Source organism: Pteropus alecto, unplaced genomic scaffold (assembly GCF_000325575.1).
Source record: "Pteropus alecto unplaced genomic scaffold, ASM32557v1 scaffold38, whole genome shotgun sequence".
NCBI classification, from domain to species: domain Eukaryota; kingdom Metazoa; phylum Chordata; class Mammalia; order Chiroptera; family Pteropodidae; genus Pteropus; species Pteropus alecto.
Window position 1 is genome coordinate 1,067,247 of NW_006442512.1, and position 13,258 is coordinate 1,080,504.

The following is a 13,258-nucleotide window of genomic DNA, read 5'->3' on the forward strand; positions in this document are numbered from 1 at the left end:
CAATACCATATTCGATTTCCTTGGTTTGAGCCTATAGTTATAGGCAAGCCTTTGTATTCTCATTATCCTAAGATTTACCACTCAAAGCAGAACTAGCCAGCTGCCTTGCGCTTGGCAAATTTTTGAGCACATCTCTGCTCAGAAACTTAGAAATATTGTCCTGTAAGGACTGTGATAGGCAAGAATTCCATAAACTGTTTCCTTACACACCCACACTCTCCCCCCTCCCCGCCCCACTCCTAGCTGAAAACACTGCTATATTCTCTGTCCTAGCTCATTCTGTTAAACTTCTCCCTTTTCTATGGCCATGCCATCCTGAAGTTGCCTGATCTCGTCTGATCTTGGAAGCTAAAAGCAGGATCGGGCCTGGTTAGTACTTGGATGGGAGATCACCTAGGAAAACCAGGTGCTGTAGGTGTTAATAAAAAAAATTAAAAATAAGTAAAAAATAAACTCCCTTTATTAATTTTCCTAACTCGATCCCTGCACTAGGAGTTAGAATGCCTGGGTTCAAGTCCTAGCTCAGTAATAATTAGCTGTGTGACTGGACAAATAATGACTCTTGGTGTCCTAAGGATCACTGGGCAAAACAAATATAAAACTAAATAGTGGGTTGAGAAACTCCATCCTCTCCTGTGTCTACTCAGGGTTTGTACTACTCAGGTCCTGCCATTTCTTCCTCCAGCTTAGTCCTATAGCCATTTGCCTGCTTAAAGAGAAAAACTATACAGTAATTTCCATGTATAAGTGGACTTGCACACCAGACCTGTGTTGTTCAAGGGTAAACTATTTGTTACTATTTAAATTAAAACATTTTTTGAAAAAATTATACATCCACATGCAAAACTTACACATATGCTGTTAGTAACTACTCGAGAGTAGTTACTTGGGGGTAGTGACTAAGAGGGGCTTTGGCATATTGAGAATGTCCTATTTCTTGAATATGTGCTGGTTACATGGGTGTGTGAGTTTATGGAAGTTTATCATGCTGTATACTTACATTTCATCTCTTCCATATGTATATTATACTTAAAAGTTAAAAAAAAAAAAAGCACAAAAGACCATATAGGGAAGAGTCTTCCTGTCCTTTCTGTTCCCAGACTACCGGTTCCCCTCCTGAGAGACAACCACTGACACCTTTCTTGTGTATCCTCCCAAAGCTTTGGTATATATAAACAAGTTTACAACTGTATGTTCATTTTTTCTTTATAGAAATGACAACATATTATGCACACAGTTTGTTTCGCTTTTTTCACTTCATAATATAGCTCAAGGATCATTCCATATCCTAACATGTGGGACACCACTGTTGTTCATAGTTGTAACTACAATGCATAGCCCAGTGCCTGGCATGTAAGTATACGTGTTAAATAAGTAGCGTGTCTTCCAGAGGAGCATTTGGATGCAGTAACTCCTGTACAGGGTTATGAACTCAACCCAGAGTTAGCCCTGTTGGTGCAAAGGATAAAATAACTTACCTGAGTACCAGGGGTTTCTACTCTAACCAAGGGCAGCCTGTTGCAATGATGCAGAAATGAGATCAGAGGTTGCTTTTACAGTCCTAGGAGCATTTCCTGTTGTCTTAAGGACCCTCCCTTCGGTCTCCCCCAAGTTCTCCAGGGCGTCAGCCTTTGGTACTAGCTGTGGCACTCTCTTGTTAGCTAGGTCCCTTTTAGAATATTTATTTTTTGTCTGGAATGATGCAAAAACATACCAGACCCAGCCCTGCCTTCCCTGTGACTCCGGAACTGATTCCACGACTGTATCCTGTAAGCCCCCCAAGCTCTGCTATACGCTTGAGTGAAAATCAAAGACTTGCAAAAGCTGCGTGATTTTTGTACAAGATTTCGAAATTGGATGCTGTTTTTGCGAGGGACTAAAATTAGTTACATCGGTGATGAATTACTGGATACAGTTGGCAAAGAGCGAGATCTAGGGCTGAGATGAGCAGGCTCTATTCTTCCACCTGAGCGTCTTGGACTTCGCAGGCAACCTTAACAGGGGCTTTGTCAGCAAGTGACATGGAAATCGATGAGGATTGTGGGTTCCTCACATGTAGGTGATAGCGGAAAGTAATCCCAGGCGAGGTGCCCGTCGGCAGCTAGTTTTCAAACAACTATTCTCTTCCTCCTCCATGGAGCTTAACCTCATCAAACTAACACTCTCGCCTTCATTTCTCTGGTTCTCGTAGTCCGGAGTCGTCGCCGTCCCTCGCCCGCCTTCCACCCCCTCCTCGAGCTCCCCTTCCCTCGCTCCCCTCTGCGCCCCGCTATGCGAGCTACTCTCTCCCTCTCCCCTTCCACGTCCCACTTCCACCTCCTCGGGCTCCTCTCCTCTCCCCACCCACCTCGCCGGGCTCCTCTCTGTCGCCCCCTCCCGGACGGCGTCCTCGCTCAGCCGGCCCTCCTCGCCGCCCGCCCATTTGTGAATGAGACGCTCAGTTTCTCAATGGAGCGGCGGGAGACCCGGGCGGCCGCAGGGCTGGCGGTGAGCAGGGAGAGGGGAGCGTTGTCCAGTCTCCTCCCTCTGGCCTCCCTCCCTCTGGCCTCCTTGGCTTTTGAGGAACGGCGCTGAGAGGCAGCCGCGCGGGTCGCCGGGGCCCACAGCCGGAGGACTCTTCGTCCCCTCCGGAGGTGTGGGAGCGCCGCAGAGGAGGCCGGACGCCCAGGAGGCCAGCGGCCTTCGCTTGGGCCTAGAACGTTCTTGATTTCATATTTCCTTTTTTCCCCCCGATTAAATCTCAGCTCCCCGCCTGCACTTTTTTTTTTTTTTTTCGGGAGAGGAGGGGGAATGTGAGGAAAGGAGCAGAGAAAATAAACAAGGATTTCCGCTCAGAAGAGAGCGACAGCTCGGAGAGCCCTTCGTGAGCAAACAGCGGCGGCGTTGGCGGGGCCGCCGCGGGCGCGGGCCCGCCGGCCCATCATGCGCGAGCCTGCCCCGGGCTGCTGAGCGGTGGCACGAGGAAGCCAAGGCCACAGCGTGGGCCCCAGCGCTCCCGGGCCGGTTCTGTTAGCGGGTGGCGGCGGCGGGATGGAGCCTGCGACCGCGCCCCAGGCCGACATGGCGCCGGAGCTGACACCGGAGGAGGAGCAGGTAAGCAGGGCCGCGGTGGTGGGCGTGTCGCACCCCTGGGGCCTACGCCGGCCTTTGCCTGCCCGGCCGCGCTCCTCGCGCCCCGGGCCGCGGGTGGCCTCCCCCTGGTGGCCGCGCCCCCGGCCGTCATCCCCTAAACGGGGCGCCTCCGGAGGCCTCTCCTGCTCCGACCTCTTCTGTCTCCTTGGGTCCTGGAGGCTCAGGGCCTCGTATCGCCCCTCCCCCCATTCCAGAGTTGATTGAAGTTCCTCGACCTGGGGCCCTCGCTTTCCATCCACCAACGCCCCGTTTGCAGAACACCGTGCCTTCGGCCTTTCAATCCTGTAAATGTTTTGCTCCTTTCCGTGCGGGCATGCTTTTTTTTTTTTAGGGCAGGAAAAGCCACATTTTGGTGGGCAGGGCTCCTGCGGGGACTATCTCCTCCCGAGAAGAGTGGCGGTGGGCACTGAGTACATAGATGCCCTAGATTTTCAGACGAGCCCTTGGGCTTCTCAGAGGACCGTGGCAGGCCTGCTTGGACAGAGTATGGAAGATCCAGGCCTTCGCACGTTCCCTAAGTGCCTGGTCTTGACCGCCCTATTCTGCTCTCCCAGGCTGGGCGCATCCTCGACTCCCACTTACCTACCCCCATCTCGTCACACTGTCTCCATCTTTCCGAAGCCTACATTGACTTCCGTTGTCCCTTAACTCTTACGACCTTCAGTTCCCAGAAGGAAGTGTTTTACGGTATCATTTTGGGGGCTTGGGTAAGGGAAAAGCCGGGGCCCTTATAACTTTCCCTCTTGCACATTCCTGAGGTGGAGACGTGGACCACTCCTGAAGAAGATAGGTAAGTGCTAGCTGAGACGGGAACCCTAAAGGCTTTTCGCTGTTTCTTGGCATAGCCCGTACCCGGTCTTAGCAGTGCTCAAGTACAGCCATAGTCTGATTCCATTTTTTAAATAAAAATCTGAAATAAGAAAACATAAACTGTGTTGGTCACCTATTTCAGGCTCTACATACCTTGTTCCCAAGGACTACATTTAGTAACATAGTCTCTAGGGTGGAGACAATCTAGTTTTACCAACTAATATTGGTTAATGGGCTTATTTAAGATCTGATTGTTAAAAAGCCCTTGACTTTTCACCTCATTTGTGGAGATGACATTTTTTTCATATTTGGCCTCAAGACTACATACAGTCTTGCCTTTTGGTGCTTTGAGATAAAATCAGCATGAGGAAAAAAAGAATTCTGCTCTGTACAAGCAGTGGTAATATTCTGATAACTGCAGTTGAGTTAATGAAATGCAAGTCAGGGCCTAGTGCAAGCAGGTGGCCAAGGAACCCATCTACTTGAATTAGAGAAATACTTTAGTATTAAGGTGTGATGTGTTGGGTTGATTTTAAAGGGACAGAACTCTTTCATTCACTTTTTCTTAGATAAGTCAGATTTGAAGTTTTTATGTTTTTAATACTTAATGGCATCAGTATTCCACTGTGAAAATGACATTATGTTGTAAATTAAAAAATTAAAGGAAAGTAAATATTAGAGTATTAATAGTATTGATAAAGTATTGGCTTTTCCCCGTGTATAGTTATATACATGTATACAAGTGTGGTTAGTAAAAATTTTATATTGAATGAATGTGCTTGGCATTAACAAAGACTGGATGGAAACAATAAAATATTTGTATGTTAAGATCGGGAAGTTATGTGTTTCTTTTTATAACCATACCTTTTCCTACAAAATACCAAGTTTTCTACAGGCATTTCAAAACATTGAAACAAACATAAAAGCACCATAGTTCTGCTTATTTTAATGCCTGATGAAATTTCATATTTTACTTTAATATCTCTTAAGAGTACTCTTTTTTTTTTTTAAAGCCTACAGCACTCGGTATTCCTAGGTGGTCTCCCATCCATGTACTAACCAGGCCTGACCCTGCTTAGCTCCCGAGATCAGGCACATTCAGGGTTGGCATGGCCACGGTACCGATCAAACCATTTTAGAACTCATTTAGAATTGATTTCAAAGCTGTGGCAGAATCTTTGAAATATCTCCAATGTTGGAAAATCTTGTACTTTCCAGAGTCAATTTGATATTTAGAAATAGTGAAAAATCTTTTTGGAACCCTATCTCATAAGTAAAGTAGGGGCTCAAACTGAGTTAACATAGGTCAAGCAAAATTAAAATGAATTTAGGCCCTTTTTGGGGTGTGAAAATTGCCTTAAAGGTGTTTCCGGAGCTGATCACTCCTGAATGGTGTCTCCTTCTAAATAGTCATGAAAATCAGAAACCCAGAAGTTTTCTTGGGCACTGTTCTCCCTCAATCCCTGTTTACTACATATATATCTTCAGGTTTTCCTGAATATCTCTTGAATTCATCGACTTCTTTCACCACCACCACCACCACCACCACCTCATCACCCTAGTCTCCAAGCCACTGTTATATCCTGACAGAACTTTTGTTTTCTATCTTACCCATCTGCATTTCTTAGCTCTTATTCCAGAAGCCAAAGGCAAATTGCAAATCTGATTGCATCTTCCCTTCAGCCTTCTTGCTTCTTCAGTGGCTTTTCAATGCTTTTGGGATCATTGTAGCTTTTAAATATGATCTACACTGCCTCAGTCCCTCTTGAGTGGTCTAGAGTCCTTAGTTAATTCTCACACCTCATCTTTGCTCCGGGCACACTAGCCTTTTGGTTCTACATTCTTGCCGGTTTCCTCCTGGGCTACAAACGTACAAGGTCTTTGCAGTAGCTGCTGTCCTCTGTCTGGAAACACCCTCCACTGTTAACTCCCTCTTCATTGTTTAGCTCTTAGCTTTCACTTTCTCTGGAAGGCTTTCCTTGATCTCCCCAATTAGGTTAGATCTCTTTTATTGGCTCTCAGAGTACCATGTACTGTTCTTTATTTCACTTATTACAGGTTTACACTATTGGTGCGCTTACATTAGCAAAAGCTCCATGAGGGTTGTTGGAACTGTCTGCTTTTGCTTACCATCATATACATATTGCCTAGCATAATGACTGGCACTTAATGGACATTCAGGAAATACTTGTGGAATGAATGGAAGTTGTTCTGTATGTAATTTGTACACAGACATCTCTTTTTAGAATGGCTTTTAAAAATAAGGACATTGTTCATTTTGAAAAGTGTTGAAGGTCATCATTATTACTTCATAGTCTCATTTCCTATCTAGGCATGTGTTGAACAGATACACCAAATTCTCATTTGTAACTCATGTTTCTTGCCTTTTGTTTTTTTCAGTTATCAATTACAGAGCCTACAGTTGAATTACAGGACAATGTATGCTTTGTCTTTAAAGAGTTTACAGGAATTACAACAGAGTAATAACAGTAACTATTTCCTAAACTTCTGCTTTGAGTCAGGCTCTGTACTGGGCATTTCACATACAGTAATCCTCATAAGATTGGAATTATTACCTCATTTTGCAAACAAGAAAACTCAAACTGAGAGAAGGAAATTGCCCAAGGGCACATAGCTAGCAAGTAATGGAGCCATGCTTTCCACCCATATCTAGGTTATTCTGCCTCTACTGCAAATATTCCCTATATTATATACAGTATAACTTTTCATGAAGCAATTAGCCAATTTACTAATATGCCTACATGGGTATATAATAGCTAATTTTGTGGGTTTTGGTATAGATATATGTGTGTTTGGTTTTGATGATGATGCTTAAAATATGGTTTAAAAAAAACAGAGGAAAAAAATTGGAAAACTTTTAGTCAGACCTATATGTTGCCAGCAGAAACATACAGTCTCTGCAAGAAATTGTGATGAAATTACTCTTGGGGAATAATTTCTTCCTTAAGATAGAGTTTCAGCTCTCCATTTTGAGGTGTAGTCACAATAAAAATTTAATTTTTTATATTTTTTCCTTTTGTACAAGAGAAATAACTATTCTTAGAGCCAAATATTCTCTCTCCAAACTATAAAAACCAAGATGTTTTTGTGTCAGGAATACATTCTTTTTTGATACATTTATGCGTAAATATAAAAGCTTTTCTTAATGTGCTGGCAAAGTTGTAAATTTGGCAGTGTAATGGGTAATTTCTACATATCAGTATTAATAGTCATTCTTACTATATTATTGTCTTAATTTTACTTTTTCAGAGTACATGTTCACATTTGTGACTCGACATGAAATTTTATTGTATTTGCTAAATTATGATTAATGACCACAAAGGATAGTTAAAAGTATGTTATGTGTCTTATGTTCTTATGTTCAGGAAATTAAGTGAGACTCTTTGGGTTTCATCTGTTTGGGCATAATTTGTGAAGAGAACTGTCTCTTTGTAATAAACCATAAATTAAAGACTCTTACTAGAATTCTGAGGCTATTTCAATTCAGCAGTTATAGCCTTTTAGGGTCTTTTGGTTTTGCATGAATTTCCCAAGTAGTGATTGATAGGGTGGGGTGGTTTTCTAAAGTACTTATGCTTTTTAAAATTTTTTTTAAATTTATTTATTTTAATTAGTTTCATATATACAGTTAAAATACTTATGCTTTTATTCATATTTTCATTTTACCAAAGATGGTTTTAATAACACATATAGTGCTTCTCTTACATTAAATTAGGTCATGAGTTCTTTAAAGTTGCAGTAACAAATAAGCTAATTTTTATTTTCAAAGCCTCTAAAGAAAATTCTTATTTAGAGTTCATGTTGCTTAGAGCTTCTCACATTGTTGGAATGATTAATAAGCTAACGTGTGTAGAGCACTTAGCCTGATGCTTACATAGTAAACATTCAGTAAATGTGGCCATCATCATGATATCCTCTGTCTTCCAAAAGTTAAAGATTTTAGAGGTCAAGTTAGCTTTAAACCGATCCCAAGGGGGGAAAATATTCATATTCACCCTGGGACCATCATTTAGCTTGGATTCTTATGAATGTCAGAAAATAGTTATCTTGTAACTTTATAGTGTAGTTTTCAAACACCTACTGTAATTATGTGCTCTGGTTTCTGTTCTTATAACAGAATCTTCTAAAGCTAAAAATTTAGTTGCCTTGCAGTAAACTTCGATTTTTGGCATTTTTCCCAAGGGCAGAGGTTTGGTCCTGGTTCTTGTGGCCAAGAACTTCCCTTTTTCTACATCCTCACATGTCCTGTGCTAAATGTCATCTGTCCCTCTGGAAGTAACTATATGTCAAGGCTCAAGTGATTTATAATGTTATGTTGAGGCCTTCCAGAGAGGGAAAGGCGAAGAATTCTCATTATTTTTGTCATTGCTGGTAACTAATGATATTGTAATTAGCAATTAGGTAAACATCTCATTTGAATGTGAGAATTTTACTCTGTTAAAATGTCTGAGCATATCAGGGGTCTTGGACTTTAGTTTCGTGAATGTTAAGGAACTTGGAGGTTTTCTCGAAGGATCCTAACCTTAAGATAGATCCTGCTTTAGGATGGAGCTGAGCTATTTTGTGGAGGTTACAGTTAAAATTCCTTGTAGGTCAGTATATTTTAGTCTCATTTTCTGACATACACCTTTATTGTATTGGAAAAGACATAGTAATACTTGGATATTCCCACTTCATTTTCTAAATATTAAGCCCCATTTTATAGCAGAATGGTTGATCCACCGCAGTGTCAAGATTAGAGGGTATAGCCCCCGACTGATTATTTGTTCAGATACTAAGACTCTCCAGTGCAATTTCAGCCACTCACACCTCTTCTACCATCCTGCCTTGTTGTCTCAGACAGTTGGGAGTACTTTCTTTTTCTAAACCAATCACTGTCACATTCCCTTTTCCCCACCCCCACACACACCTCCACTCAAGAGCTCCTTGGTTGCCCTTTCTGGTCACTGGAATAAGTCACTTTTTTATTACCCCTCTGGAGTAAGGGCAGCTGTTCTTAGAACAGATGGTTTATCCTGTACGCTTCAGTGCCAGAGGGCCTGTACCTACTGGTATGAGCATTTTCATATCTCATTTTGAAGACATCTCTTGAGAACCAGAGATGACATGGAGATGGGAGGCTGTAGTCAGAGACCAAGAAGATCCTGAGCGCATGGGAAGAGTTGTTTCTTTATTAAGGATTGGATATCTCTTAGGTCCAGACTGTAAAATGATGAGGCCAAAACAATAGATTAGAGATGACTTTTTCTTTAGTTTTTGCTTCTGAGAAAGGCATTTCCTTTTTTCTCTGGGAAAGACAGTTTATGTTATATGTACTGGTTTCTTCTGAAATACCAAACCCATCTAAAACACACATATATACAGTTCTTGTCTTTTTATGCAGTATAGGTGACACAGATTTGACCATGTTTGTAGAATTATTATGAGCCCAGAAGTTATTCTCAGAATTGATGGGCATATTCTAAAGAGAGACATTTTCGACTTTAATATTGAAGTATCTGGGGACATTAATCCATTAATTACTTGTTCATTGCTTAAACAACTGGCTAATCTTTACCTTTGCATTTGCTTTTATTTGCATCATTATTACATGATATACATCATTACTAAAATCAGTCTTTTTAAAAATAGGCTTTGTAGATTATAATACCATATGTTCTTTTATAATTAAAACCAATAACATTTTGTAAACCATCCTGCATACTCTATATAGGTTTAGGATTATGTTGTGAAGTGCTGAGATACCAGTATTTAAATTAATGCAAATCTGGTTGTTTTTCCTAATGGAACTATTTACCAGTGAAACCAGGGCCTTTTGGAAGGTGATGGCAATGAATCTTAGGTAAATCTCAGGAATATTTAGTGGCTCCAGGTGTTTTATTTGATAATTTTGAATCTGTTTTGTCTTTTTTTGCTTAAGGAGCTTTTGGAAGAGCGATTAATTTAAATAGGTAAAATCTCTTACAGGTACAAATGCTCAGTAAATAGTTGTGATAGTATTATTCTTCTGTGCTACAAGAAACAACTTTTTTCAGATAAGAATAGAAAGAAATTTAAGAATCTGACTTTGCAGCAATGAAATGGAAGATTTCAAGATAGCCTAAGTCTTCTAACAGTTACCATGCATGGGCAATGTATCTAGAATGCAGGTAGGAGGCTACTTGTTTACTATTTAATGCTGTAAACACTTTTTGCACCATCCACTGGTTCATTGGTTTGTTTCTTCTAGATTACTTTTAGGTGCACTGGTCATTGTCTTCTTCTTCTTTTTTTTTTTCCAGTATTTTAAAATGTCATCTGATCTAAAAGTAGTGAAAAGAATGACAGTTTATATCATCTTCCATCTCTTAAACAGTCTTTGTGAAAAAATTCTTATTCCATTATTTATCTCAATAATTCTCAACCAGGGTGATTTTAACCTCCTTGCCCCAATATTTGTCAAATGTATCTAGAGATATATTTGATTTTTGTAATGGGGGGATGGGTAGTACCAGCATCTAGTGAGTAGAGACTAAGAATGCTGCCAAACATCCTGTAATGTACAGGACGGCCTACAACCAAGAATTTGGCCCAAAATGTCAATAGTGCCAAGGTTGAGAAACCTTGGTTTATATCTGAAGAGTCTTGTGGTTCTTAGAAAGTTACAATAAGTTCCTACTTTTTAGTTAAAGATAGGTCTTTGGTTAATACATTTAGTATTCAAATATGTGTTCTCAAATACTGCTTTTCGTAATTGACTTCACGTACTGAAAAACTGTAGTCTAAAACTTAATTATTTTGCGGCAAACCATCACAGAGGATAAAAGGAGCCATTTCCACAGCCTTTGCAGGGGTTTTCATAAATGGGGGAATTTTATATGACAAGCAGAATACTACTGAATCCTGTCATGGAATGATGATAACAGCAAGTATCATTTTTGCTTTCCCCTCCAAATGTATCTGAGTGTTGCTGTGAAGTGTCTGTGTTCCTCCAGTGAGTGAAGTGATCATTATGTCTGAATCCCTTTTCCTTTAAGGTTAATGTGAACTGAAAGGACGGTTTTACAGATCACAAACAGAAATATAATTTTTTTTCATTCATTTAGCAATCATCTATTGTCTTGCTGTGTGCCAGGTTCTTGTTCAGCGTGGAGTTCTCTCTCCTTGAGGAATTTCTCTCTACTCTAAGCATTTCTTGAACTGTGGGATACCTACAAAGGAGGACCTCTTATGCACAATGAGATCAGGAACTTGATCTCTGCATCTTTAGTGCACATTGTGAGACTTCGAAATACGTTTGCGAAAGAATGAGTGAAACTGTATTGAAATTATTTATTCCTCACTCAACTCATAAAGTGTGTATTGTTTTGCTTAGGATGGTTATCTTTATGATACAGGGATGATGTTCAGAGGCTTCAGAGATTTACTGAGGTGGTATTGGACTCAGACTCTTCTGATTAAATGCAGTGCTCTCTCTAGTAAGCTTCATCTGTCTTAACCATGTGCTTCTATGTATGACATACCTATATACATATAAACCAGAAAAAGCTCTCTTGGCATTTGCGGGTGAACATTCCTGGTTTTAGTTATTTGTAAATTTTCCCACAGAGATGTGGCTACATTGTTTCTAGTTGCTTATTGTACATTTATTTATGAAAAATTAAGTGCTTTAATGGGGTTAGTGAACTTGAGGGTTCATGTAGGTCTCTGGATATACTTCTCAAAATGTTGTAGGTCTCCTCTTTGCCTTTATAAAACCAGTGTTTCGTTTTTTATATGTGGAACTTAATATTTCAAATGTTATCAGCATAATGGGGAAGTATATATGGTATATTGTACCAATAACTAGGACGAAAGTACAGCTTTTTTTTTTTTTTCTTTTTTATTTTCTCTCTTTTTTCTTTTTTTTATTTTTGCTTTTTTTTTAAGGTACAGCTTTTTAAGTTATTTTTCCTATGATACCTTTGCTTCGTTCTTGTCCATACTTAAGCTACTACTAGATTTTCTTTTCTCTTGCCAAGTGTAAACGTTGAAAAAAACTTTTCCAAAAAAAAAGGTTTTTCTCTTTGTCTTTATATACTTTCAAATTTTCTAATTTTTAGATTTGTAAAGGAAGAAAAGAGTTACTGAAAGGCCTGAAACTTTTAACTTAATACATGAGCACAAGAAAACAGTTTTTTATTTGGGAAAGGCCGTTTGTCTTACTGAGACGTTAGCTCTTCCATGCCTAGAAAACCCCAGAAGTGAAGTAAAAATGGTATTTCTGGCTAGGTGAGAGACTTAAAAGTGATATAGCTAGCAAGATTAAAAGGGTTTTTCGAGGTGCGGGGGTGGGGGAAGGAAAAAATGACATAAATGATAGAGGCTCTGCTCATCCCTTTGGCAACCAAATCAAAGTTGTGACAGAAACAAGGAGCAAACAGCAAGGAAAAATCACCTGGGATCTAGATGAACAAGCCATACAACTAGGGAGGAAACTAAGAAATCACCCTGCAACAGCAGATGGTAGGATGGGGTGAGGACATGGGACTGCCTGGTCCTGAGCAGCTGAGTGAGATGAAGGCTGTGGAAGCTGCAGACACTTCTGAAAGGGGCCGTGTCCACGATCGGATTTTCGCTGTGGCGGACCTGCTCACTCTGAGCACCAGTGCTGCTACAGCTGCCCAGGGACTTACAGGGGGACACGAGTTGTCGGCGTGAGGGCCGAGCTGAGATTCTCTCTGTAAAGAAGTGCCATTGGTATCCATTGTTCCTCTGTTGAGCCCTCCCCTCCACAAGTGCGCCAGACACAGTGCCGCCATAGCCGTGCGGTCATCAAACTGGATAACAGAGGTCTCTCTGCCCAAAGGATTCCCTGAAATTCCACCTCCCGCAGCTCTGGGCCCCACCCAAGCCACATCCAGGCATATAGCAAGTCAGGTGCTCCTTGCCGAGCAGCACCTAGACTCACACTGGAGGCAGCTGGCCTTGGTTTTTGGTGTGGCCTTTTGAGGCAACTATTAGCACAGTATCTGTGCATTGCTTGCTGACTCTTAACAGGTGGCCCCGGAGATGTAGAGTCTTGGGCTGAACCCCTCTCAGGACTGTGCCACTGGACACCTATTTCACAAATCCACACTAATAAGACCAGGAGACTTGGCAGCTTTGCTTAGTACAGAGAAACAGACATGGAAATGCAGCCGAAATTGGGAAGACAAAGAAGCAGAAACCATATGAGAGAACAGAATAGAGATCCAGATATAATGGAGTCAAGTAATCTAACAGATGCACAGTTCAAAACACTAGTTATAAAGATGCTCAGTGAATTTTTGGGAAG

General features: G+C 41.1%; 1 protein-coding gene and 1 pseudogene across 2 annotated transcripts in view; both read left to right on the forward strand.

Moving 5' to 3' along the window:
- The first annotated feature begins 297 nt into the window (after window positions 1-297).
- Window positions 298-418, forward strand: LOC112471759 (annotated as a pseudogene).
- Window positions 419-2,420: 2,002 nt separating this feature from the next.
- PTPN9 (protein tyrosine phosphatase, non-receptor type 9) overlaps window positions 2,421-13,258 on the forward strand; it is a 67,836-nt gene continuing 56,998 nt past the window's right edge. The window contains exon 1 of one of the 2 annotated variants that reach the window (XM_025040337.1): window positions 2,421-3,093. In XM_025040337.1, coding sequence (XP_024896105.1) covers window positions 3,031-3,093 — 63 coding nt within the window. In that variant the 5' untranslated portion in view covers window positions 2,421-3,030. The remainder of the gene's footprint in view (window positions 3,094-13,258) is intronic. The other variant, XM_006922600.3, reaches the window with a different exon arrangement.